General features: G+C 30.3%; 1 protein-coding gene across 3 annotated transcripts; it reads right to left on the bottom strand.

Annotated features, from left to right (window-relative positions):
• Positions 1-1,856: 1,856 nt before the first annotated feature.
• On the bottom strand, positions 1,857-25,568 carry LOC100878685 (uncharacterized). 3 transcript variants are annotated; one of them, XM_012292762.2, is made up of 11 exons: positions 24,738-25,567; positions 21,356-21,510; positions 19,904-20,068; positions 17,129-17,299; positions 15,661-15,769; positions 13,814-13,970; positions 12,690-12,822; positions 10,803-10,976; positions 10,279-10,413; positions 7,071-7,295; positions 1,857-6,332 (listed from the first exon to the last, which is right to left on the bottom strand). In XM_012292762.2, exons 2-11 carry the CDS (start codon positions 21,378-21,380, stop codon positions 6,064-6,066), a joined length of 1,563 nt encoding a protein of 520 aa, XP_012148152.2. In that variant the 5' UTR covers positions 21,381-21,510; positions 24,738-25,567; the 3' UTR covers positions 1,857-6,063. The 3 variants fall into 3 exon arrangements, with proteins under 3 accessions (XP_012148152.2, XP_012148151.2, XP_012148153.2); XM_012292761.2 differs by having other exon boundaries at positions 21,352-21,510; positions 24,738-25,566; XM_012292763.2 differs by lacking the exon at positions 7,071-7,295 and having other exon boundaries at positions 21,352-21,510; positions 24,738-25,568.
• Between the last annotated feature and the right edge of the window lie 122 nt (positions 25,569-25,690).

The following is a 25,690-nucleotide window of genomic DNA, read 5'->3' on the forward strand; positions in this document are numbered from 1 at the left end:
TTAGATTATTAGAAATTTTTAAGTGCTGTATTTTTAGTTTTACATTATTAAAAATGTTTAAATATTATAATTATTTATGATATACATTGATCTAGGACTATCGATAGTTATATAAAATATAAAGTTTAATTTCAGTTTGATGTTCTTTCTTCTTCCCCTTAATTGTTCTGGATATACTTTAAAAGTTTGCTCTCAATGAGATGAAAATAAAGGAAAATAAAGAACAACCACTGTTTGAACTTTTAATTATGAAAGCTCTATTTAAACAACGTTAAAACTTCTATTAAAAAATTTTAAACTGGCAAAAATGATTTCATATAATATAAACTTTAATTTTATTCCAGTATGTTTTGTTTTTTTTTTTAAGAATTTTGTATATATTTTTGAGATTTGTTCACTGTTAGGTAATAAAATAGTAAAACAAAAGAAAATGTTTAAATTTTAACTTAAATTATTACCTCTGTCTAGAACAAGTTTAAACTGTTACTGAAAAAGTTTGGACTATTGATAATGATTCTATAAAATAAACATTAATTTTACTACAATATTTTTTGTATCTTGTTTATGAATTTTAGATACATTTTTAAAGTTCACTGTTACACATAGCAAAGTAAATAGCGAAAATTTAACTATAACGTAAATTCTAAAAATCCTGACTAGGTAAAGTTTAAAATTTAAACTTTAAACTACTATCAAAAAACTAACCTTTTAATCTTAATAATAGTGGTAGTTTAACATCAGAAGTTACACTTCTTTCTGCTGTTTCTTTCATCGTTAGCAAAAATGTACAGAATCCCATAAACTTCATTGGTTAGTATTAAACGGTTGTTCGTGTTGAATCGCCTTTCATATAACCAGATAATATCAACGCTATTCTTTACGATTAAATCCTCGCAGCAAATTGAAACTCGCGGCGTTGCAAACTTTCCTTATTCTCGAATCACAATCAGAATTAACTGGAAAGCAAGAATTTCGTTTCTCGCCGAGGAAAAATCTTTCCCTTTTTCCGTCATCGAATTGGAAAACTGCAAGCTGCCGTTTGTTGAAAAGTTAGATAGAATTGACAGAAAAATTGCGGCAGTCTGAAAACTTATCAAAAATTCCACGTAGCAGGTGTCAAAATGACGCCGGAAACTGCTTGTACCTCGAAATTGCTGTGTCGAAGCTGTTCGCTACACTTTCCGATAAAAAGATAGTTCGTGGACAAAATCGACGTGTAGAGTTGATGCACCGTTTGCGACCACCACAAATGCTTTTATGACTTTAACCAATTTCATTTACAAGATTTTATTTATTTAAGGTGTACTTTATATGAAAGAAATAATAGGAAAGATTTAACATTTCACAGTTTTACGATCACTTAGAGCAAATAACACAAATTAAAGTTTAAATTGTCTGTAAACGACATTAATAGCACATTTGTTGAATATAAACAGAACACACATATTTAATAAGTGGGAAATAGGAAATAAAATGATGCAGTTTTAGGTTTTGAGCTTCCACCGTATGACGGACCTTGTTTTTGAGGTTATGTTCCATCGATCACGTGGGTCGATAATCGATATTCGTGTGACAATCCGTAAATTACAAGAACGCAACGAAAAGAAGAAATATAATGTGACATAATATAAAATATAAAATATAAAACTTACGTGTCCCATATCAGGAATTAAATATAACATAATTAAGAATTAAAAAAGATCACAAGTTTTTTGTATAAAACTTATTTACCATATTATGACAAACCGTATTAAAAATTTCCGATTCGATTTGTGTAACTAAGATAGCTATAATTAGTACGATTAAAATGTAACTTCTCATGCAAGTTGAGGGTGCATTCAAAGAAAAAAGCTGAATTGTCATCGGGCAAGATATCATACCTTTTATTATTTTACAAAAGAATATAACGTCAAGCATTTTTCGTCTATCATATAATGTTTGGAGGTTTAGTTTGTTAAATATTATACCGTAGCTGTGATAATTAAGCGACATGGGAGAACCACTATGTTTGGTGGCAAGCCTTCAAAACTTGTCCTGAACGCATTCAATATCGCTAATGTGAAAGTTATACTACAGAAACCAGATTATAGTTCCGTACTATAAAATAGGACTAATCAGTGGACATTTTACGTACAAAATAGAGAGAATATTGGAAAATGATGTGGGTAATTTAGAATTAGAAAATTAAGAAATTTGGAGCTTGGATAATTTAGAGATTTTAAGATTTGGATGTTCGAAAATTTTGAAATTTAGTAGTATGAAAATTTGGGAATTTGGAAACTTGAAAAGATGAAGATTTGGAAATTTAGGAGTTAAGAAATTTGGAAAGCCAGAAATTCAGAAATTTAGAAATTTGTTAATTTGTAAATTTGTAAATTTGTAAATTTGTAAATTTGTAAATTTGTAAATTTGTAAATTTGTAAATTTAGAAATTTGTAAATTTAGAAATTAAAAAATTTGTAACTTCGAAAATTCGAAAATTTAAAAATTTGAAAATTTAAAAATATGAAAATATGAAAATTTGAAAATTTGAAAATGTAGTAATCTGGTAGTCAAAATTTGACAATTTAGAGACTTCAAAATTTGGCAATTCAAAAATTCAGAAATCTAAAAACTTGAGAACTTGAGTATTTTAAAATTTGATAATTTTCTAATTTCTCTAAAAAATTACATTATAATCAGGAAAACCAATTCACAAAATTTCTCAAATCTTAATTCTGCATCATTCCTAATAAATTAAACTCTCTCCATAAAAACCACCTAATGTTATAAAATATTGACCCATGCAACATAATTAAAATGAAGTTCATAACACAGAAATTGAAGAACATCCTCAAAAATTTCAGTTAATTTCAAGCTAATAAAACGATCCGTACCTGACAATTGCTATTAATGTGTTTTCGATCTTTTTCGAAGGATGGTAAACCGATTACCAATTAACCACATTTTCCGTTCATTTCAAGGAATAAATGTTCGAAATAAATCCGGCCTCTCGATCAAGATTAAAATGGACAGAAACACGCGATATAAACACTGTTTATCGGCGTACGTTACTTCGGTAGTCGAAAAGTTTACCAGTATGAAAACGCAACCCCTAAATTTAGGATTTGAACCGGTGCAAATTTTAATTTTAATATCATGCCGCTATTTTAAGCTGATTATCGATTAGCCTGACGGATTACCTGGCTGAACTTCAAGCAGTAAGCTTCGTTTATCCTACTTCGGTCGATTCTTCGCGAGATTTTATTTTAAATTTTCCACGAATTTAATCGTTTCGGTAATCTTGCTGAAAACTGCGAATATATTAAATTAAAAAATTCTGTTAAACATCCTCCTTATTTTTTATAAGGAATTTTGCGTTATTTTTTCAATTTTTGTAGAAAATACATTTCTCAATTATTACGAACGATATTTTCTGTTTTAAAAATTTGTTAAAAAATATGTAAATATTTATAAAAATTATGTAAGGTATAATATTGAAATGCAATATTGTTTCTGATAATTTTATCGAATACGTGTTTGATAAAATATGTACAATTTTATATCGAAATATTTGCAACATTACATAATATGTATAATTGTATCGTTAATGTAAGAGAAATTTAAAATTAAAGTGTTATGAATGATATATTTTTTGTCAAACATTAAGCGTTACAATTAACGGAATAATCGAAAATATTTCTTTTTATCTTATATTGCTTTACAATATTTAACAAAGTTTAATAACAGATAATTTATTACTGTTTCTTTCTTATATTGCTCACAAAAATATGAAAGTGCATATTTTATGAGAGAAAAGAAATATAACGGTAAAAACTGAGACAAAAGTACGACATTCAATTAACGAAATAAACAAGGAGAGCAATCTCAGAAATCCTAAAATAGGAACGAATCTCTGGCGGTAATAGTAAGTAAAGAGAAAGAAAAAGAAGAGGAAACGATCCCCCATCGATATCCGTTCACCTTCTCAAGTTTTCCAGGGTTTTTCCCTTATCGCGAACCCTGATCTAAAACGGTCACCGAGAAAAGGACAACTAAAACAAGGTTACTCCTCCCACCCTACTTTATCGCCGTTTACGATTTCCGGCCGTAGGTATAGCCTCGGTAAAAACATGCTGGTATCCGATGCAATCCTTCCCGTGTTCGCAGAAATCGATACGGTGACCAGATAAACACCATCCGTAGAAATTCGAGGGTTACATTGGCAGAGGTAAAACTACCCCTTACAGGCGTTACGCTATCTGACGTTTAATTACGGCCCAGTGAACCATAATGTTTGTTCCGACCCCTTTTCACGTGAAATCTGAATTCGTGTTTCGCCAACGGTATGGGGAACAAATTACCCTAAACAACGTAATACTTTATTTGAATCTCCGTTAAAAAGTTTGTTCGTTTTTGTTGCATTTACACCAACGGAATACAACTTACAATTACTTATCGACTATCTACCTACTTGTCAAACTATTAACACTTTGAGCGCCATTGTGTTTTTTTAGTTAATTATATATCGTGTACATTCAAGTATACTCTAGCTTTCATGTATCACTGTACGCAGCGATTTTGTTGTGGACAGGCATTCATCGTTTCCTCTTACAATTAAAAATTAATTAAGTGTATTGCAACGAGTGAAAATATAATACCTTTAACTCTTAATCATAGATTCAAAGTTACAATTGTTCTTCAAATTTTTATACAAAAATGTTGAGTTAGAAATTATTTCTATTTAAACGAAAATCAGTTAAGTGGATATCACTTAAATGGAAGCCAGTTAGGTCGAAAGCAGTTAAATAGCATATAGTCAAATGGAAACTAGTAAATAAAAACTTATTAAATGGAAATCAGTTAAATAGAAATTAGTTTAAATGGAAATCACTTTAATGGAATCCAATCAAATAAAAACCGGTTAAATAGAAACTTGTTAAATATAAAACAACTAAAATAAAAGTTTGATAACCAGAAACTAGTTAAATGAAAACCAGATAAATAAGAACATATTAAATAGAAACTGGTTAAATGAAAACCACTTAAATAAAAGCTTGTTAAATAGAAACTTGTCAAGTAGAAACCAGTTAAATAAAAGCTTGGTAACCAGAAACTAGTTAAATGGAAACCAGATAAATAAGAACATGTTAAATACAATCCAGTCAAAGTGAAATTGGTCAAATAAAAACTTAAATAAAAACTAATTAAATGGAAATCAGTTAAATAGAAACTAGTTTAAATGGAAATCAGTTTAATGAAATCCAATCAAATGAAAACCAGTTAAATACAAACTTGTTAAATAGAAACTAGTTAAATTAAAAGCAGTCAAATAAAAATTTGGTAACCAGAAACTAGTTAAATGAAAACCAGATAAATAAAAACATCTGAAATGGAAACTAGTTAAATGAAAACCACTTAAATAAAAGCTTGTTAAATATAAACAAGTTAAATCAAAGCCAGTTAAATAAAAACTTGGTAATCCGAAACTAGTTAAATGAAAACCAGATAAATAAAAACATGTTAAATAGAAACTAGTTACATGAAAACCATTTAAAAGCTTGTTAAATATAAACCAGTTAAATGAAAAACAATTAAATAAAAACATGTTAAACAGAAACCAGTTGTCATAAAATCTCAAAGAAATTAAAAAATATTAATTTTTAATTATTTCGACTATCAATATCCATTATAAAAAAATTTGGCAATTATGTATAAAAGCTTGTTAATGGCCGAGTTAATTCGAATCTAATCAAATTAACAAAATTATATACAATTTGCAAAATGATTTCTACCATACTAATCTGTATGAGAATTCTAAGTGTTATAATTCTTGAAAGTTGGCACTCGAATACAGTGTCGATCGCATTGGATCGCATGTCAACTTGCAAGTCACGCGCACTACGTCAGATTTGTATAATATGGCACTCAATATGTTAATCCCGCTTCGATTGTTAAATACATAATTACATTTACATATAGAAGCTAAACTCTGCTGCAATAACCACGACCCAGACATCATCACGAAAACTTTCGGTAACTCGTATCTGAACGAGTTTTGATATTATTATTGGAAAGTTTCATTTATGTTTCGTCGTTATCGCTGGGTCTGGCTAAAGTGAAGTCTAAAATCTCATCGGATGTTAGAAAACGAACGTCGCTGTCCTCTGATAAGGCTGATCCGTTCGCACCACGTTTGCATGTCTTCCTTCTTCTTAGAATGATGATCACCACCATAGACGACACTGCTATTCCTGTTATTATGCCCACGATTATACCTATAATCCCGGATAAACTAAATTTTCTGCTCGCTCGATGCAATTTTTCTGCGTCCTGCAGCCTTGAATTTGAATCTGTGACAGAAATGGAAATATTATTTCGCTTGATATATGTATGTACATGTTTTAGGTGGCTCGTGGAATTAATTCTATGGATACGATTTTTTAATTTTCTGACAGGATTTATTCACTTTCATATTTTTATATATTCAGATTTATTCATTTTTGTAATTTTAGGTATTCAAATTCATTCACTTTTAAATTTTTAGATATTAATTTTAGCTTTATATCTTAATAATTTGATATTTAGAATATCTATATTTCCAAAAATATTTTCTTTTTAAATTTTCAAACCATCAAATGTAGTAACTTACAAACTCGATAATATGATAATTCAGTAATTCACAAATTTGAATTTCCAAAATCGGCAACTTAAATATTTAAAAACACGAATTATTAGAAAATTTATAAATTCAGTAATTCAAAAATTCAAAAATGTTTAATAACAATCTGTCTCACATCCTACACCTTTGCACCTGATACCTCCACGCTTCATATTTCCCCATACCGCCACTTTCTATCTTCCCAATTTCCTACCAGTTCCTCAATCCATGAAACAATACAGTATCCTTATTTTCCACCATAGAAGGAACTTTTCGACCCACTTTCAAACCTTTTACCTCAAAATAATACCCACGTCCCTAAAGCACTTTCTGCATTCCTATTCAAAAGATCCGTCAGAGGATGGACATAAAAGGATCGAACTGGCGAGAAAGTTTCCCGATCAATCGTGTGAACAAGAATTCGTTTTACCGGCTTGTTCGTCCACTCTCACGTATCTTCTAGTGACAGTGGTCGGTTGTACAAATGGCGTTTCCTTTATCTGAACTGTTTTCAACGTTGTGAAAGAAACAGGGGTGGTTCGTCTCGTTGTTTTCACCGGCTTCGTAATTTTTCGTGTGGTTACGTCGATTGGGCTGATCGTCCACGACCTTAGAGTGACAGGATCGATGTCGTCTTTCGGATTTATGGAGATACCTTGGCAGATTTTAATTTATTTTAGAATCGTTTGTTGTTAGATTAGAAATGTTTATGCTTTTATCGTATAAATTTATACTGCTGTACAAATGTACACTGCTTATAGGTTAGGTTAGGTTTATGTACTCTTTACAAACTTTGGTAAATTATAAATGTGTGAACGTTTGCAGTATACTTGTGGTGTTGAATGTACAATAATAATGTAGTTTATTATTAAAAATATTTTATTAAATATAAGTGATGTTTCTGTTACTAAATACTGTATTATTGAATGTTTAATAATTTAGACATTTATTAACCGACTTCGAAAAAGGAGGAGGTTACTCAATTCGATTAGTATATTTTTTTTTCTATGTATGTTCGCCGATTACGCCTAGCTGGGTGGACCGATCGGAACGAAACCTTTTGCATCTGGTAGGTTCTGACTCCCCATTGGTACCATTATCAAAAAATTTTTCATTTTTTAATTGCAAAGTATTGTTATTGCAAAACAACCGGCAACTTTTGAAATAAACTTTTCTCGATTTTAGTGCGCTTTTAATATCTTATCACGGACATAATTCTGAACAATTTTGTTCATAAACAAATTTCGCGGAAAGCTTTAGTTTTCGAGATATTAGCGAAAAATTGTTGTTAACTTTTGAAATCAACTTCGAACGATTTTAATGTCCTTCGAATATGTTGTTAGGGGCGTGGTTCTGGACAACTTTTTTCTCTTGCATAATTGACGGAAAGCTTTTGTTTTCGAGATATTAGCGAAAATTGTTGTTAACTTTTGAAACCAACTTCGGACGATTTTTATGTCCTTCTAATACGTTATTAGTGGCATGATTCTGAACGAGTTTTTCCTTATGCATAATTGACGGAAAACTTTAGTTTTCGTGATATTAGCGAAAAACTATTGTTATTAATATTAGTGGAATGCCGCGTGCTATGCACGGGAAAGATAAGAAAGGGCAATTACAATGCACTGTACCAAAACACTAACTAAGCTTTGCCGCTTTGACACGCGACTTATGCAGCAAGATGAGTTCACGTTGACGTTGGTGTATTATTCCCATTGCTTGGTACAGTCTCCGTATCGTTCTAAAAATGCATCAATTTGATTTGTTAGAAAATTTGTTGCGCAGGATCTACTATTATTTTACGGATATTTTGACCCTTGCGCAGTCCTAAACCGTAAGAGATATACATGCGCAGTTAATTTTTGCAAAGAAAATTAACAAAGAACAAATGGATGAAGCACCCTCAATCATGATGTAATTAGTTTGTACTTGTCCCTGAAAGAGTGTCCCTTATTTTTTTTTCTATGCATGTTCGCCGGTTTTTCCTAGGTGGGTGGTGCGATCGGAACAAAGCCTTTCGCATCTTGTAGAGTCTGACTCCCCATTGGTACCATTATCAAAAATTTTTTCATTTTTTAGTTGCAAAGGATTATTGTTGCAAAAAAAATTGAAAAACGAATATCCATATTGTCTTTTACTTAATTATGTTCATAGCATTTACGCAGACAAAAAAAAGCCCGGAAGAACTGTCTCACAGTATCCTATACAATTCTCCCCATTCCACTAAAAAGCGTGAAATAAAATAATTTTAAGAAAAAAAATACACCGACTTCGAAATGCACTAAAAAGTATAAAATAATTTCTATTTCCTAATGAAGTAATTTCTATTTCATTCAATCATACAATTACGTAACAGATATGAATGAAACCTATTTACTCGTTAGGTAGTATATTAAATACATTTCAACTTTTTCGGAGGCGGCGCAAAATTAAAAATACCTCAGTAAACGTTGCCGCCAATAACCAGTTGATTGTGGCATGGCGTATTGGAAATTAATAAATCCTGAGAAAGAATACGTACCATTATAGATATATCTGGTAATATACGTAAATGTAACGACTGCATCTTCATTTCGCAACGTTTCTGATATAAATGAAATTGAATCGACTTCGTTCGCATGTGGAAGCCATGGATCTAAGAACCTATAAACGGAGTCCACGACGCGGGAATTACCAAATTTGCGGCAGATGGGCTCTATCTTTATAGTATATGCGGCGATCGAGTCTTTCCGTCGCATACTCTATGAATCTAGATAGACCATAGTTACATTCTATACGCACTAACACCTACTTCGCGGCGTGCTGTCGAGTTATATGTATCGAAAAAAAAATAGCTATACAAGCTTTGCCTATGTTCGGCTGTCCAAAGGTTGACATGTTCAAGAAAATCTTTTAATTTTGCGCCGCCTCCGAAAAGGTTGAAATGTATTTAATATACTATCTAACGAGTAAATAGGTTTCATTCATATCTGTTACATAATTGTATGATTCAATGAAATGGAAATTACTTCATTAGGAAATAGAAATTATTTTATACTTTTTAGAGCATTTCGAAGTCGGTGTATTTTTTTTCTTAAAATTATTTTATTATTATTAAATGATAATGTGTTACTAATGAATATTTCAATAACATGAATCAATGACTATCAATGAATATTTATCAATAAATATCAACGGATATTTCAATACTTCAATAATGATATTAAATACAAAATATTATTAAATATAAAAAAATCACTGCATTAATACTAACAGAAATAAAAAAATTTTAATTTTTAATATAAGTCCAAGTTATGTTAGTATTTATAATTAATTATAATAGTTAATAAGACTCTGATGTAGCATATATTTTGAGAAAATTTTTAAGTTTTAAAAAATCAAAATATATCTGCTTCAAATTCACATTTTTGTATCACTATAAATAGCTAAATAACATAACGTAAAGAAGAATGCACAAGAGCATGAAATATAACGAATCTGTACAAATATAAATGGGTGAAAAATAAATTAAATAAAAAATTGAAGAATAAGGTTCTACTACACTATCAATTTTTAACATCCCTTATGATTCTGTACCACCAAAGTTTTCAAGATAGTCTTTTAGCCATATTGTTGATTCTGTTGTAAAAATACTATACCCTTATGATCGTAAAACCCAGTCCACACGGCCATGTCGGATAGCGTAGTGATTTTTTCCTTGTAAATAATAGAAGGTCCTTGGGTTATGTGCGTGCCTGTAGTTGGTTCTGCATTAGTACCTTCTTCTGTGTATCCTGAGAATAAAAAGTAAATATCAGTCGATCCACAACGAAACATTTAATAAAACGGTAAACGTATAAATTATTAAAGAGAGCTAACAATCCGTACACCCTTCGTAATTAACTTTAATAAATATTTAAAGTATAATAATTACAATTCAAGACAAGTACATAATTATAAGATAAATCATTAAATAAGAACAAAGTTAAATATGCAAATAAAATATAAATAACAAATAAATAATAAAATAAATATTAAATATACAAATAAAACCAAGGGATAACTGCACCCTCTAAAAAAAATCAAAACGAGAAAATAAAAACATAGCGATGAAGAATGATTAACTATTAATTACAAGTATCATAGAGATTATTTGAATAACGTGATATCGAAATATATTCACCTAGAACACAGTATTCCGCGTAATCCGGACAACAAATCGAATGTTCAGCACAGTCGAGGGTACAAAGACAAGCATCGGATAACGTGGGCGGCATCGCGGTCGTAAAACTGTATGTCACACTATTTTTACATCTTCCACGGCAGCTCTGCTGTGCGTTCACTTGTTCGATTTGATCTAGAAACCATTGCATCTGTTAAAATGTAAAGGTACCTATCTAGCAACGAGCTAAACCGAGTTGCAAACTCAATTTTTAACCCCCGTGCAATTCGTCGCAGACATTATTCACCTGAATTGCCGATAAAATATTGCAATAAATAAATTTGTATTAACACTGGAACCACCCTTTAAAATTATTTCAAGTATTAAAGTGTTATTTTACAAAATTTTGTTGCGTTTGTCGAAATGTAACATGCTTTACTGAGGTAAGGAATAATTATGTATAATAGTTGATGCTTCGGTATTTACACTTTATTTTCAATTTAAAAATATGTAGTTATTAATGATAGTTCTAGTATTAGTGATGTAAACATTGTTGAAATATTTTCATATGAATAATTGCGAGTAGGAATTGCTACAGAGATTGGGAGATCAAAATTTAATTTCTTAACCAAGTAATATTTTTTTCAACATTGAGTTTTGAAAAATATTTTTTCTGTGTATTTTCAATATAGAAAATAATGTGTAAGATAAGAATAAATTAGGGTATTTTTATTTTTAGTAAAAAAATAAAATGAAAAAGGGTATTATAAAATATTTGTATTTTGTAATTTTAATGTAAAAATTAGTTTGTCATATAAAAACAAAACAGGGTGTTTTTTTTTAGTAAAAACTTTCATGAATAATACAAAAGTTAAACAGAATATTTATAATTATAATAAAAAACTTGATGTATAATACAAAAGCAAAACAAGATATTTATAATTTTAACATAAAACTTGATGTATAATATAAAAACAAAATGGGATATTTATAATTTTAACATAAAACTTGCTGTATAATATAAAAACAAATTAGGGTACTTGTATTTTTAACATAAAACTTGAATATAAAAGTAAAACATTGCCCAACTTGAAGATTCCAAAATGAAACTTTACTGTTCGAATATGAGACCCAGCTAATCTTCGTTGCCGAGCTTTAAAAGTCATAAATGTCTCAGAAATGATGTTCTATTTCGTAACTAACCGTGTACGCGTATTTTATAACTGGCTTTCAAATCGATTGAACATTTTGAAGAATCACATATTTATGAAAAACGTTGTAGGAAGTTTTTGAAGCGGTTCGATTAAATTACAGATACCTCAACGATGAGTGTATTATCATTTTCATAGATACTATAGTGCATACAACGGAGTTTGACTTACTACATCGTTAAATAACGAAGATTCAACGTTGAACCTACTAGATAGTTATAACGTTATTGTTTCAAAATATGACACCCCTAGAAATTGTTATTACGAGTCTGGTTTTGGTGAACAGAGTTGATCTGAAACTTATTTTCCCTGTTTTTCACAAATTGAGCACGTGAAATCTATTTCTTCGGCATCGTAGTCTTCATGGGTCCATCGATAACGCTTCGTACACTGAATGGTTAAATTAATTTTATACACTCAACGGTGAAGTGTATTAAGTATTATCGATAGGCTCACGCAAACTACAATGAAGAAACAGATCTCGTATGTTCAATTTATGACAGAATATAGAAAAAGTAAGTTTCAGAGATAAACTGGGTCTTATATCCATTCTTTCTACCCGTTTGCATTTTCATTTGTATTTGATCATTGAAAATGTATGAAAAATGTATTTTGCAATGTTCCCAAAATAGTGCAACTAAAATGTGACACAAGAGGTTAATTAAGAATCATTTTAGTGAGATCCATGTATCGTTACCTTCGTCGCCTTCTGTGACACCGTCGGATTCCGTTTTGCTTGCCTCGCGACACTTGTCGCCCTGCAAAATGGCGACGTCGTCGATAGCGATGTCGCTCACGTAATTTTTGCCACGCACACCCTCAATTATGATCTGCAAGTGAGATAAAATTTGCGAAAATTCGGTTAACAATGCTTTGATATGTTGATTGTCACCATAGAAATGCTTATGCACTGCTGGAATTTTTGAACTTTGCATTTTGAAGTTTAAGAATTCTCGAACTCTACAGTTATTACTTTCAGATTTTTTGAATTGTGAAATTTTTGAACTTTCGGATTGTGGAATTAATCCATTGTAAATAATTTTGGGAGTTATTTTAATAATTGTTTAGAAAATAAGTTCTTATTTTCTAAAACTTTGGAATGTCTCGAATATTGGGATTTCAAAATAATAGAAAACAACTGTTGAACTCTAGAACTCAAGGGTTTTGGAACTTTAAAACTGTCAATGTTTCTTTTTAATTTCATTTTGGATTTTTTTAATTCTCGCACTACAGAATTATAAAATTTCAGAACTATGGATTCCTAAATTTGTTTAATTTCAAAACTTTGACGATTTAAAATTTTGAATCATTAAAATGTAAAAACTTGAGAAACTTTCTGCGAAGAAATAAAATCGACTTCGAAAAAGTAACAAACCAAAACGTTAACAATAACGAAATAATAAAATTGAAACATTATTATTGAATATTAAAAATAAATTAATACGTCTTTAATTTCCAACTGTCAATATTTTAAATCGACATCAAAAGAGATTAAAATATTATTATCCATTGCATTGATCTATACAAGAACCATATATCCATTCTTTTTTACATACGTTTGATCCCGACCTATAAAAGATCGAGAAATCCCTAGACTATCCCTAGATTTCCCTTGAGTCCAGGATTCTCGTACGATCGAAAGCAAATCAGTTTTAACCAAAAGAGACCCATCTTGCACGGAAGCGTATCTCATTCGCTAAATTAATCTTGCAGGTATTTTAGGTAGTTATAGACCGTGTTCTAAATCTTTCTTCAAACGTACGTTGTGCTTAGATTCTATTTGAAGTTCAATGATATATATTGTCTATCGTTTATTTATACCTGGAAACCTTTCTCAGCTTTGGGAAGATTGAAAATACCGTGGAACCATTGATTCCCTTGGTCACCTTCTTTGCTGAACATTAATCGTGGCCAAGGATCCTTCTCTGCTTTGAAATACACGTTTAGAACGCCTATCGTGCCTCCGAACATATGATACCTGCAATTTCATACAATTTTTACAATTCAGGAGAAATTGAAAACCGTACGCAACGCCTTACAGTTATTTAATTTCGATACAATTTGAATAAGTGCAAACCAATCGCGCTGAAATTATAATCAAACTCGGAGTTTGATTAGAGAGGAAAGTTCCTAAAAAGATTTCTGACGATGAAATCTCGTTTGCTCTCAAACCCCCTTCAAAGTTTTCTACAGTTCTTACTAAATATCTCCGAAAATATTGATTTTAGAGAAAAAAGTTTAAGATAAAAAATGTAATTCATGAAAAGCTCTACTAAGAAGGTTATATACATTTTTGACATAAATCTATTATTTTAACTGTTATGACAAATATTATTAAATGTCATTTCCCAACTCATTCCCCAGCACCCTTCAAAGTTTTTAACACTTCTTACTAAATATATCCGAAAATATTGATTTTAGAGGAAAAAGTTTTAAACAAAAAATATAGCTCGTAAAAAGTTCTAAAAAGAAGGTTCTATACATTTTTGACGTGAACCTATTATTTTGGCTGTTATGCCCTAAAATAACTCGGCGAGGGTCAAATAGGCTCAGGGTACTTCTACTAGCGGGGCAATTGCGGAAGTGGAGGACAAAGGCCCCCCTACACTCCCTGTGTGCTTTCTACATCACACATCTACACCTATTTTTGTATGCTAATTTTTTCCGACATACATAATAAAAATTTTTGAAATTTTGATGAAAACATACTTTTTCAAGGTTTAACCCTCATTATACTTTATATTAACACTTTGCAAGGGACAGTGACTATATTTATTTTAATACAATTTTACGTAAATATTTTTTATCTGAATTTATAGTGATTTGTAAACGTAGTTAAAATTAATAATAATTTTAATAAATTTATCAAACTGTTTTGAACTAGAAAAATTCATCAAAATGTTTTGAATTAGAGAAATTCATTAAACTATTCTAAACTAGAAAAATCCATCAAACTGTTCTAAACTAAAAAAATTCATCAAACTGTTCTAAACTAGAAAAATTCATCAAACTATTCTAAACTAGAAAAATTCATCAAACTATTCTCAATTAGAAAAATTCATCAAACTGTTCTGAATCAAAGAAATTAATTAAACTATATTAAATTAGAAAGTTGTTATTTATCAACAGAAATACCTCTGAGTGCAAAGGTATAATTTATAAAATAATTGAAATCTTTTCTCAAAGCTACATTCCGCAATACCACATTCGAGTTATCCGTGTAATAATGTTACGAGATGTAATAACACCAGTGATATCGGCATGAAAATTATTCATTCGAGTATGCCCTCCAAACGAATGCCTTTTTAATATCCCGCGACACGGGCTGAAATTATATTCAGATGACGATCGAGGACACCTCGTTCCCTTAATGAACCCTCACCGATCAGCCCGTAATTATGTCAGCCATAATACTACCAACTAGTAACCAGAAATTATCGGGAGACCTGTTTTTACGCGATAGACCGTGTCGAAGTTTCATTAACCGCTGGTCCGTTATTCAGAAATTTCTTTTGTACCGTTCTCTCCGTAGAATTTATTTTCATCGACGCTGTAGAACGGACAGCAACAAATTAATTAATTACGGACGTTGTAGCGCTTTTATTGAATAGTAATTGGAAACACGGCCGGGCGATCGATGGCTGTGATAAATTAGAAAATTAAATTACCAGAACGAAAAACAACCGTCGTCCGTGTACGAAGCGTTGTAAATCGGAGAAATGATCCTTGCCGTGTCGTTTTCTAGTCTTCCAGATGCTTCGATGTATAAATAATAACCTAAAATAGAGAAATTTTTTAAAACTTGATTTGAGTTAAATGGAGATTTGTCGAAATTGTGACGTGAAGGTTGTGTTAGATTTTATGTTCGTAGGAATTTGTTTGATGATACTGTAGGTTCGATATATGGCTCTCTTTTATATGGCCCGTGAAATTTCATGTAGGACTCATTCACAAATTCAAACTTAGAATTTAGGAGTTTCACATTTATGTGTATTCTGATTAGTTGTTGGGAAATTATGACCTTTTATAATTGACTTATAATTTATAACACAAATTTTGTAATTTAGGGTTGTAGAAATTTAATTATACAGTCGTTTGTGAGTATAAAAATTGAGGAATTTAGAAATTATAATTTGTAACACAACATTTTGTAATTTGGAAATTCAGGAACTGTAAATTTATAATATAAATTTTGTAATTCAGGAGTTCAAAAATTTGGTCATATGATCATTAAGAAATTTGGGGATTTAGGAATTTAGGAATTTAGAAATTTAGAAATTTTTAACTTTTAATTTCAAATTTTTAACTTTTGAGATTTACGAATCTCAAGTTTTCAAATTTTGAAATCTTTCAGTTCCCAAGTTCGCAAATTTATAAATTTTTAAACGTATGAATCTAGAAACTTAATAATCTAGTAATTACATTATTTGAAAATTTGAAAATTTATAAACATGGTAATTTTTGAATTTGAAAACCTGTAAATGTGGTCATTTTTTAATATCAAAATGTTTCCATATAGAAATTTGAAGGAATCTAAAATTTGAAATGTTGAAAATACGTAAATTTGTATGACTGGAAATTAGAAATTTTTAAAATTGATAATTTATAAAACTAAAAATTATAAGTTTTGACAACTGGTAATTTAGAAAGTGGAAAATTGGAATTTTGAAATCTGTTAATTCAAGAAATTGAAAATTAAAAATTTTGACAATTGGTAATTTAGAAATTTGAAAATTAAAAATTTTGAAAACTGTTAACTTACAAAATTCAGAATTAATAATTTTAAAATAAAAAATTAAAAAAGTCGATAAGTTAAAGATACATAAATTTCAAATGTAGACACACTTAAATTTCCTAATTTAGAACCTCAAATTTTCTGAAATTATTTGAAAATTTAAAAATGTAAGAATATAAACAAATGAAAACATCAAATCTGAAAACCACGAAACCTAAAATTTCCTATAACAATTCAATTAAAGACATAATAAAATAAATTTCACTTATATAGCTCCTTCAATTGCCTCCACTCCTACAACCCGATTCAGGGCCATATAGCGAGACTCCACTGCACTATGCAGGTTACAGTACTAATTATATACAATAATCATATTTTTGTTACATAAAATAATGAAATACCATCATTTCCAGGTCCCAAGGTGTGATCATGCGTTGGACCAGTCCCTATATGAGAACTTGGTGTTTGAAAATTATGTCGTCGCCAATCGAAATCGTGTTGAGGATCTTGTTCCCACCAACATAAATCCGGTTTCTCGAAATTGCACTCCGTCGGAGCTGCCGCAGTTGTGTCTGGTCGTAAACATTAAATATTTATTATTCATTAATAAATTTATTATCTAAAATTATTTAATTATATTTTTACAGAAACATATAAAAATCTAAAAAAATAAAAAAGAAGATTGCTTATTAACCTTTGCAGTACGATTTACTTGTCAGGTGCGTCAGTCAAAACAAACTATTCATAGCTATAATGTTTAAACAAACAATAAAAATTAAAATGTTGTGAATATTTTATATTCAGCGATCCTTGATAATGCAAATTATAGTTGGACTTAAATTTTAAGTTGAAGAGTATTAAAAATTTGAATAAGATTTATTATGTACGAGCTGTGAGTGCGTCACGAGCGAGACTCGCAAAGTACAACTCGCAGAGTACAATTTAACTCGTTAAATTAATAGTTAAACATCCTAATTCTATATGATCCGGAAGACCCCATTTCTATCGCACAAAAAATATGTTGGGGTCCAGCTGACCCCACAAGATATTTAAGAATACGTGCATACGTATAATAAAGAACATTTCAAAATTGAAGGTATATTGTAGGGTATACTCGTTGCTACATTAAAAATGAATCTACTTATGTTTAAACAAGAAATAAAAATTTCTGGGGTCTTCTAGACTCCACGTTGCCAACTATAGAATTCAATTTTTGTTGTTCTTTAACATTTCCAATTTTTATTATTGTAAGTAATCGAAAAACAACGAAAATGAAAAATAACAGTCTGCAGAAGATCCGATTAAAATCTCTTTAATAATAGTATTCATTGAAATCTAAATTTTTAAAATTTCTACTTATTCGGAAATGCCAGATTAAAGGAGACCTAAAAGTCTGTAGTTATCGAAGGTTTGGAATTTAATAGCGATGGTCGAATTACGGGGACTTTTAATCGAAAAGGTCAAAATCGGACTACAGTACTAAGAAAAGCCTCAAACCAGAAAAGTACTATCAGTAAATTACATTATTAACCCTTCATTTACTGGGCCAATGATCATAGCAGTTGAGGCCCTTATAAAATCAATCAATCAACCTTTATTTACTGACGGTTAGTCTTGCAGTAATTTATTAATTTAAATGCTTGAGACCCAATGGGATTCGAAGTCCATTATGAACTTTGTTCTTCAATTATTGAATGGCAACACAAGTTTCTCTTCGGAAACTAGAGACAAGTATGCAATGATGTAAGACCAAGATGGCTGCCTAGAAGATTGAAAATCGTCCACGTGGTCGCATATATGAAATACTTATTTGCTTTGCACTTTAGGAAATTTGAAAAAGGAAATGTCTTTAAGGACATTTATTTACACTACACTGAGTGTCACTGGCCATTTGTGACGTCACAAGGAAGAAATGTGTGTTTTTAGGAAAGTTGACTATATCTCGAAATGTTCGAAATACAACCCTGTATAAATGAACTACATTTTTTACCAAAAAATTGGTTTCTTTTAATACCATAAAAAATAGCGATGGAAGTGATCTGCTGTCAGAATACAAGATAATGTATACAGGGTGTCTACGAATAAGTATGACAGCACAATATTTCATGAATTATTGATGACATAAAAGACTAATCCTGCTTGATTTTACATATAGGGTGTTCGGCTACTGGTGGGCATACTTTCAGAGGGTGGTAGCTAAGATGCTACTGAACAATTTTTTCCTTTACCAAAATGTTGACTGAAGCTTAGTTTTTGAGTTATTAACGAAAAACACTGATCAATCAGATGCACTAAAGTATTTAAACTACTGCTGCTGCATAATTAATACTGAAATTTGTTGACAAAAGTTCAATATTTTTTTTAAGAAATCCATATTTTGCTTAATTTTTGATGTTTTTTATTAGGTACGTTTCTTCTGATGTATAGACTAATCCTGCTTGATTGTAATTAAACGTTTACCCTGTCCCGGCGCATAGCTACTTGTTCATGATCGCGCTCAGCTCGAAACTATCGCTATTACTTCTGGGCGCGCGTAATGCTTGCGCTTTGATTGGTACGTGTATTTCCTTAATAATTCAAAAACTAAGCTTCAAACCCCATTTTTGCAAAGGAAAATCTTGTTCAGAATGACGTCCTCTATCATCCCTTTCAGGGAGTAACACTAGTTACGGGACACCCTGTATATGGAAGGATAAAAGGGGCTTTATGTTTTGGCGTAAACGAAATTTGTTAATGTTATTAATGTAAAAGATATGATAGTGAAGTTTCGTTTTTTAAATAGAACTACATTTTTTTTTTAATCACGCGATAGTGCTTTTCAAGACGAATTTATTAAGATTTAATGTATTTACCCATTTTTTAACAGTTTTCGAGATATAACGCTTATTGTAAATAAAAAGTTCGCAGACATTCTTCAAACTCTTAAAAAATTCAGTAGATAAAGGGTTAAAGCATAAAAGATGAAGTTCGCTACAGAAAATGAAATATTGATCTGTAATGTAATTAAACGCCATTACGTTACTAATTTATTAGTTTCCTTCGTTCTAAGAAAAGCTTGAATTTATTTTGAAGGGTTTTCCTGACACGAATAAAGGAAAGCAGGTATAATTAATTAAAGAAGATAGAAGTAATTATTTGCCGGTATCGATTAAAAAGAAAGTAAAATGACGGATCACCTCGACAATGCGGTGTTGTCCCGTTCCATTGCATTCCGTTGCAATAAATTTCAGGAGAACCAATCAGCGCGTAACCAGGTTGGCAGAAAAATAATAATATTGCGCCGTTGTATTTTGTTCCAATCATAGCGTGCTCCGGTACTGGTGGCGGGGCGCATGCTGCATCTGTTCAAACAATTAACGTCACTTTGGAATTGTTCAGTTTTAGAATCCTTGAATTATGTCTCATTAAAATTGTTGCATTTTGGAAAATATTAATTTTGGTATTTTGAAATTTGGGAATTTTACAGTTTCCGAATTTTGAGATTTTGGAGTTTTGATGTTCTGGTATTTTAGAGTTTTGGAGTTTTGAAGTTTCGGAGTTTTGGGAGCTTCAGAATTTTGGAATTATGGAATATTGGAATTTCAGAATTTTGAAATTTTGGAATTTTTGAATTTTGGACTTTTGGAATTTTGGCATTTTAGAATTTTGGAATTTTGAAATTTTGGAATTTTAGAAGTTTGGAATTTTGGAATTTTGAAATTTTAGAATTTTGGAAATTTGGAATTGTGGAATTGTGGAATTATGGAATTGTTGAGCTGTGGAATTGTGGAACTTTTGGATTTTGGAATTTGGAATTGTGGAATTGTGGAATTGTGGAATTGTGGAATTATGGAATTGTTGAGCTGTGGAATTGTGGAATTATGGAATTGTTGAGCTGTGGAATTGTGGAATTGTGGAATTCTGGAACTTTTGGATTTTGGAATTTGGAATTTGGAATTGTGGAATTGTGGAATTCTGGAACTTTTGGGTTTTAAGATTTTGGAATTTTGTAATTCTGAAATCCTGAAATTTTGGGATTTTGGAGTTTTGGGGTTTTTGAATTTTGTAATTCTGGAATTCTGGAGTTCTACAATTTTGGAATTTTGGAATTCTGGTATTTTTGAATTCTGAAATTTAGGAATTTCGAAATTTTGGAAATTTGCCGAATTTTTGGATTTTTTAATATTTCAAATTCTAGAATTTTGGAATTTCAAGCTTTCAAATTTTAAATCTCTGAGATATCAAAATTTTAAAGTTCGCTAATTAAGAAATTTCGCAATTTCCACACTGAAATATAAAAACTAATCAAAAAAGTTCCAATACTCTAAATGTCCATCAAAGCCATTTAATTTGCATTTTAACCGTTTTACCGATTACTTAAAATCGCCACATTGCGAAACTCACCCCATACGTTACATTTCGCAATAACCATTCTCGAAATTCGCCCCGTTCTCATGAAAATCAAGTGCTGACCAACTATGGTAGTTAAAGGTTAATTAATAGAAATGGTACGTTTCGTTTTCAAAGTCGAATGATAACCACGAAATGTAAAGGGGAGAGTCAGCGTAGTCACAGAGGGCGAACGTTTTAATTAAAATCCGCTGTTACAGAGTTTTATCAAGTGTGATTAGAAAGCCGTGCTTACTGACGCATACAGGCGTAGGTGTATCCCATTGGCCTCGAATACAAGTGGAGTACTTGTTACCAACAAGAATGAAACCCTCGTAACAACTGAATCTGATGATTCTTCCCCTGGCCCTTCCTCGGACTTTGCCATTTGCCAGCCTCACCACGGGACACCTGTCTTTTCAACGGAACACGCACACAGATTAGTTCAATTAATCGAATACCTCCGTGAAGTTAAGTAATTCGAAGGACTAACTCAAATTATACGTAGTACTCCTACCGTGCAATTAACCCTTAGCATACTACGGTGGATCTCAGGGATTTATTCTAGGACATATGTTGTTAAGCTGTCGTAGGCGAAACGATTTTGACCTTAACTTTTCGATTTTATTCAAATAACTTGAGTAACGCTACCAAACTGTCGAAATGACTGATTTCAAGTTTTATATTTTATAGTACAAAATTTGCATTACAAAGTCTGTTATATTGGCACATGAAATTATTTGAAAAATGTTTACACTACAAAGTTTGTCATATTCACCTATCAAATTATTTGCAAAATGTTTACATTACAAAGTCTGTTATATTCACACATCAAATTATTTGCAAAATTTTTAATTTAAAAAGTCTATCATATCCACATATGAAATTACTTGCATAATTTTTGCATTACAAAGTCTGTTATATTTACACATCAAATTATTTGAAAAATTTCTAATCTAAAAAGTTTGTAATATATTGTTGAGTTCAAGAATAGTTATACATGTTGATTAATGCCTCTATATTTATTAATTTTCCACTTCAGAAGTAAGTTTGCAAATAGTCCTAGTGTTAATAAATATCAGACAACGTTTCATCGCTGTGATTATATCGATAACTAGATTTTTACTGAATATGTAATCAGATTTTTTTAGAAATTAGTTATTACATATGTATTTGGTTTCTTTAAAAAATTGTTATTGAATTTGTGATTAGCTTTTAGAAATCGGTAATTAAAACTGTAATTACTTATAGAAATTGTAAATTGAGTTTGTAATTCGATTTTTTTAAATTATAATTAAATTTGGGATTAGATTTTTAGAAGTTGATAAATTGCAATTATTTATATAAATTGGTAATTGAGTTCTTAATTAGATTTTTTCAAAATTGTAATTAAAGTTGTGACTAGATTTTTTAGAAAATTGTAATTAAATTTGTGACTAGAGTTTTTAGAAAAAAGTAATTAAATTTGTAATTAGCTTTTTAGAAATTAGTAGCTAAATTTGTAATTAGGTACCTCAGAATTTAATAATTAACTCTGTAACTATCTTTTTTAAAAATTAGTAATTAAGTTTGTAATTAAATTTTGTGAACAATTGTATTTAAATTCATAATTAAATTAGTAATTAAAGATTAGTAATTAAATTTGTAATTAGATTATACAAAGAGCAATAATTACATTTGTGATCAGATTTCTAGCAAATAATAACTAAATTAGTAATAAGACAAAATCAATTATAAAATATTTTCCATTTCATGAATTTAAAAATGAAGAAGCTTTGAGACTTTTAAAATTTAGGAATTTGCAGATTTAAAAATGTAAACATTACAATATTCGAAGATTTGGAAGTTTAAAAATTTACACAGTTGGCACTTCAGAAATTCATGAACTTTTGAATCTTAGAATAAGAAGAAATAATATGAAACTTGTTAGATAACCATAAAAAGATGAAGTCCTTTGGGTGAATATTGACCGTTTCACCTTCTATGCTGTATGCTAAGGGTAAATACTTAATTCTGCTGTTCCATTCACTTTCACTTCATGAAACTTAAATAGGATAACCTTATAACAATGTATAATAATAACTAGAACTTAATAACAATAATAGAAAGATACATATAAAATAAATATATATCATCATCATTGTCAAACTTGCAAACAGTTGAAGAAAAAAAGAAATGATTAATTTTGATGATGTTTTATGCTTCAACAATGTTTCATATGTGCTTACAATTACACATTATATTGTAATATAGTGTAATAGTATAATATAATATAATGATAATAATTACTATATTTATATGTATATTATACTGAAAATAATATACACAATATAATAATATACTGCAATATACTGCACATAATATATACAATAATATAATATAGTAATTCCATACAGTAACATAGTATCACAGTTATCGTACGAATCTTCATAAATAAAATAAAGCATGCTACCAATTCATAACGAAAACATATATATGTAAACAACGGTCCGCTTGAAAATTTAATTGAATTAAAGAGCGAAACCTCATTATTTCTTATTCGCGGAGTAGACCAGTGGAAATGACACGAAGTCCTTGAATTAAACAGGAAGATTTACTCTATTTTCGGTCCAAAGTGCAAACGTAAATTCTATAAGCTGGTTTCTATCTTCACTCTTTAATAGCCTATCTTAACCACCCGCCCCTTTTAATTTATCATGAAGCCCTCTCAATCAATATTAATCAGTATTAAAAAAGTAAAAAATTTAGTTGAATAAACTTTTACATATTTGCGACAAAAATTATAATGCATTTGACAGACTCTTGTGTATTCATAACAATAAAAAATTTATTGTATATTAATATATGTATTTAAATATCAATATTAATTATCACGCGATTACTATGATGCAAAAACTTCGGAGAACAAAGTTGAACTTTATTGCAAGACACGTGCAATATTTCAATAAGGTTTCCTCGAGAATTCAAGGTCATTTAAGCAGTATTCAATGTCATCGTTATTTTACCAAGTGAAATAAATTCTCTGAGTAAATTCTCTGAGATGTTTTAAAAATTCAATAATTCAATGATACAAAAATTCAATGATAATTTTTTAAATTAAAATTAATGAATTGTTTTCTTTTACAAACAAACGAAACGTTTCAAAAACTTTGAATTCTTTGTTTACTCCGATTGATCAAAATATGAATTGCACTCTTGAAATTTGCGCCACTTCAAAATATCTGCCTCTTCCATAAAATATTATTTCGATAAATGTGTTTATATATATTTGTATTGAAATTGTTCTTGCTACTAATAAATATTCGATACATGTAAACCAATTTACTTTATCAATCAAATTAAAATTGTTGATAGAAAATTTGAATCCTTTCAGTTGCAATATTATAATATATTATAGTAACATTATAATTAACAATATGATAATTATTACGATCATACTATTAGTATAATCATATTTTATTTTATTGCAAAGTAAAATCATCCAATTAACAGCCACATACAATTCAACTCTCAATTAAGGAAAATTCAGTTCGAAATTGAAAGTCAATGAATTTCAATGAATTGAAAATCAATGACCGGTTAAATTAGAAGCTTAATTTGAAACTCTGGTCACCGTTAACAGATCAACTAATTGTCACTTACTCTGCACTGAAACATAGGAAACAACGCACTGTGCCAAGAAGAGTGTCCACAAAAGAAGAGGCGTCAGAGATATCTTCATCCTAAGAACGTTTACCTCCCAAGAAAATAATTCGCACAACTCATAATTCGATAACCAGAAGGCTTGTTCGACTCCTTCGCGAGTTTAGAAAATTAAAATCTGATGCACATGTTAGCAGGGGTCAACACGGAGCGGATGAACACGGTCGATCCTTCAGGAAAAAATGAACCTGCGGATCCAGAAAAGACAGGACTCGAACAAACGGCGAAAAAGTAAAATTTCAACTGGTCAGATCGTTCTGTATCTATGAATGGAACAGGGATGCCGGGTTTCGGGGTTATTCCGCTCCTAATGGAAGGCGGGAACATCACTTCCGTCGTCACTCGCTGCCGCGATAGTCTATCTGCTTCCGGCCTGGCTTGGTTTATCGACGTCGAACATTGCCAGGCCTTGAGGAGAATTCCTACAAATTGCATTTTGCGTCGGTGATAAAATGAATTCCAGATGAGGAACACTGACCGCCTCTGATTACTTCAACGTTCTGGCGCCAAGGATTCTTCTTCCTTCTAACGCCATCATGGATCCTCATCGTTATGTATATTTTAACACATATTCATAAATACAATTAATGTATGCGAATCTTATGCTACTGGATGAGTACTGTCGATCCTCAAGGAAGATTTTTAATCTCAAAAGAATCCTTGGAGACACCTTTGAATTAACAACTGACGTCATTTGCAATGCAACATATATTTTTTGGATCTGAAACAAGATGGTTGATATCACAAGGATCCTTTCCAAACATATAACTTCTGAGGTTAAAATAATAAAAATATGTAATTATATAAAATTTTGTATAAAAATGTATGTAATGGTAAAATCTTCTATTGTTAAATAGTACTTTAATTCTCCTGTATAAAGTCCTAAAATGGTC

This window comes from Megachile rotundata, chromosome 15 (assembly GCF_050947335.1).
Source record: "Megachile rotundata isolate GNS110a chromosome 15, iyMegRotu1, whole genome shotgun sequence".
In the NCBI taxonomy this organism is placed as follows: domain Eukaryota; kingdom Metazoa; phylum Arthropoda; class Insecta; order Hymenoptera; family Megachilidae; genus Megachile; species Megachile rotundata.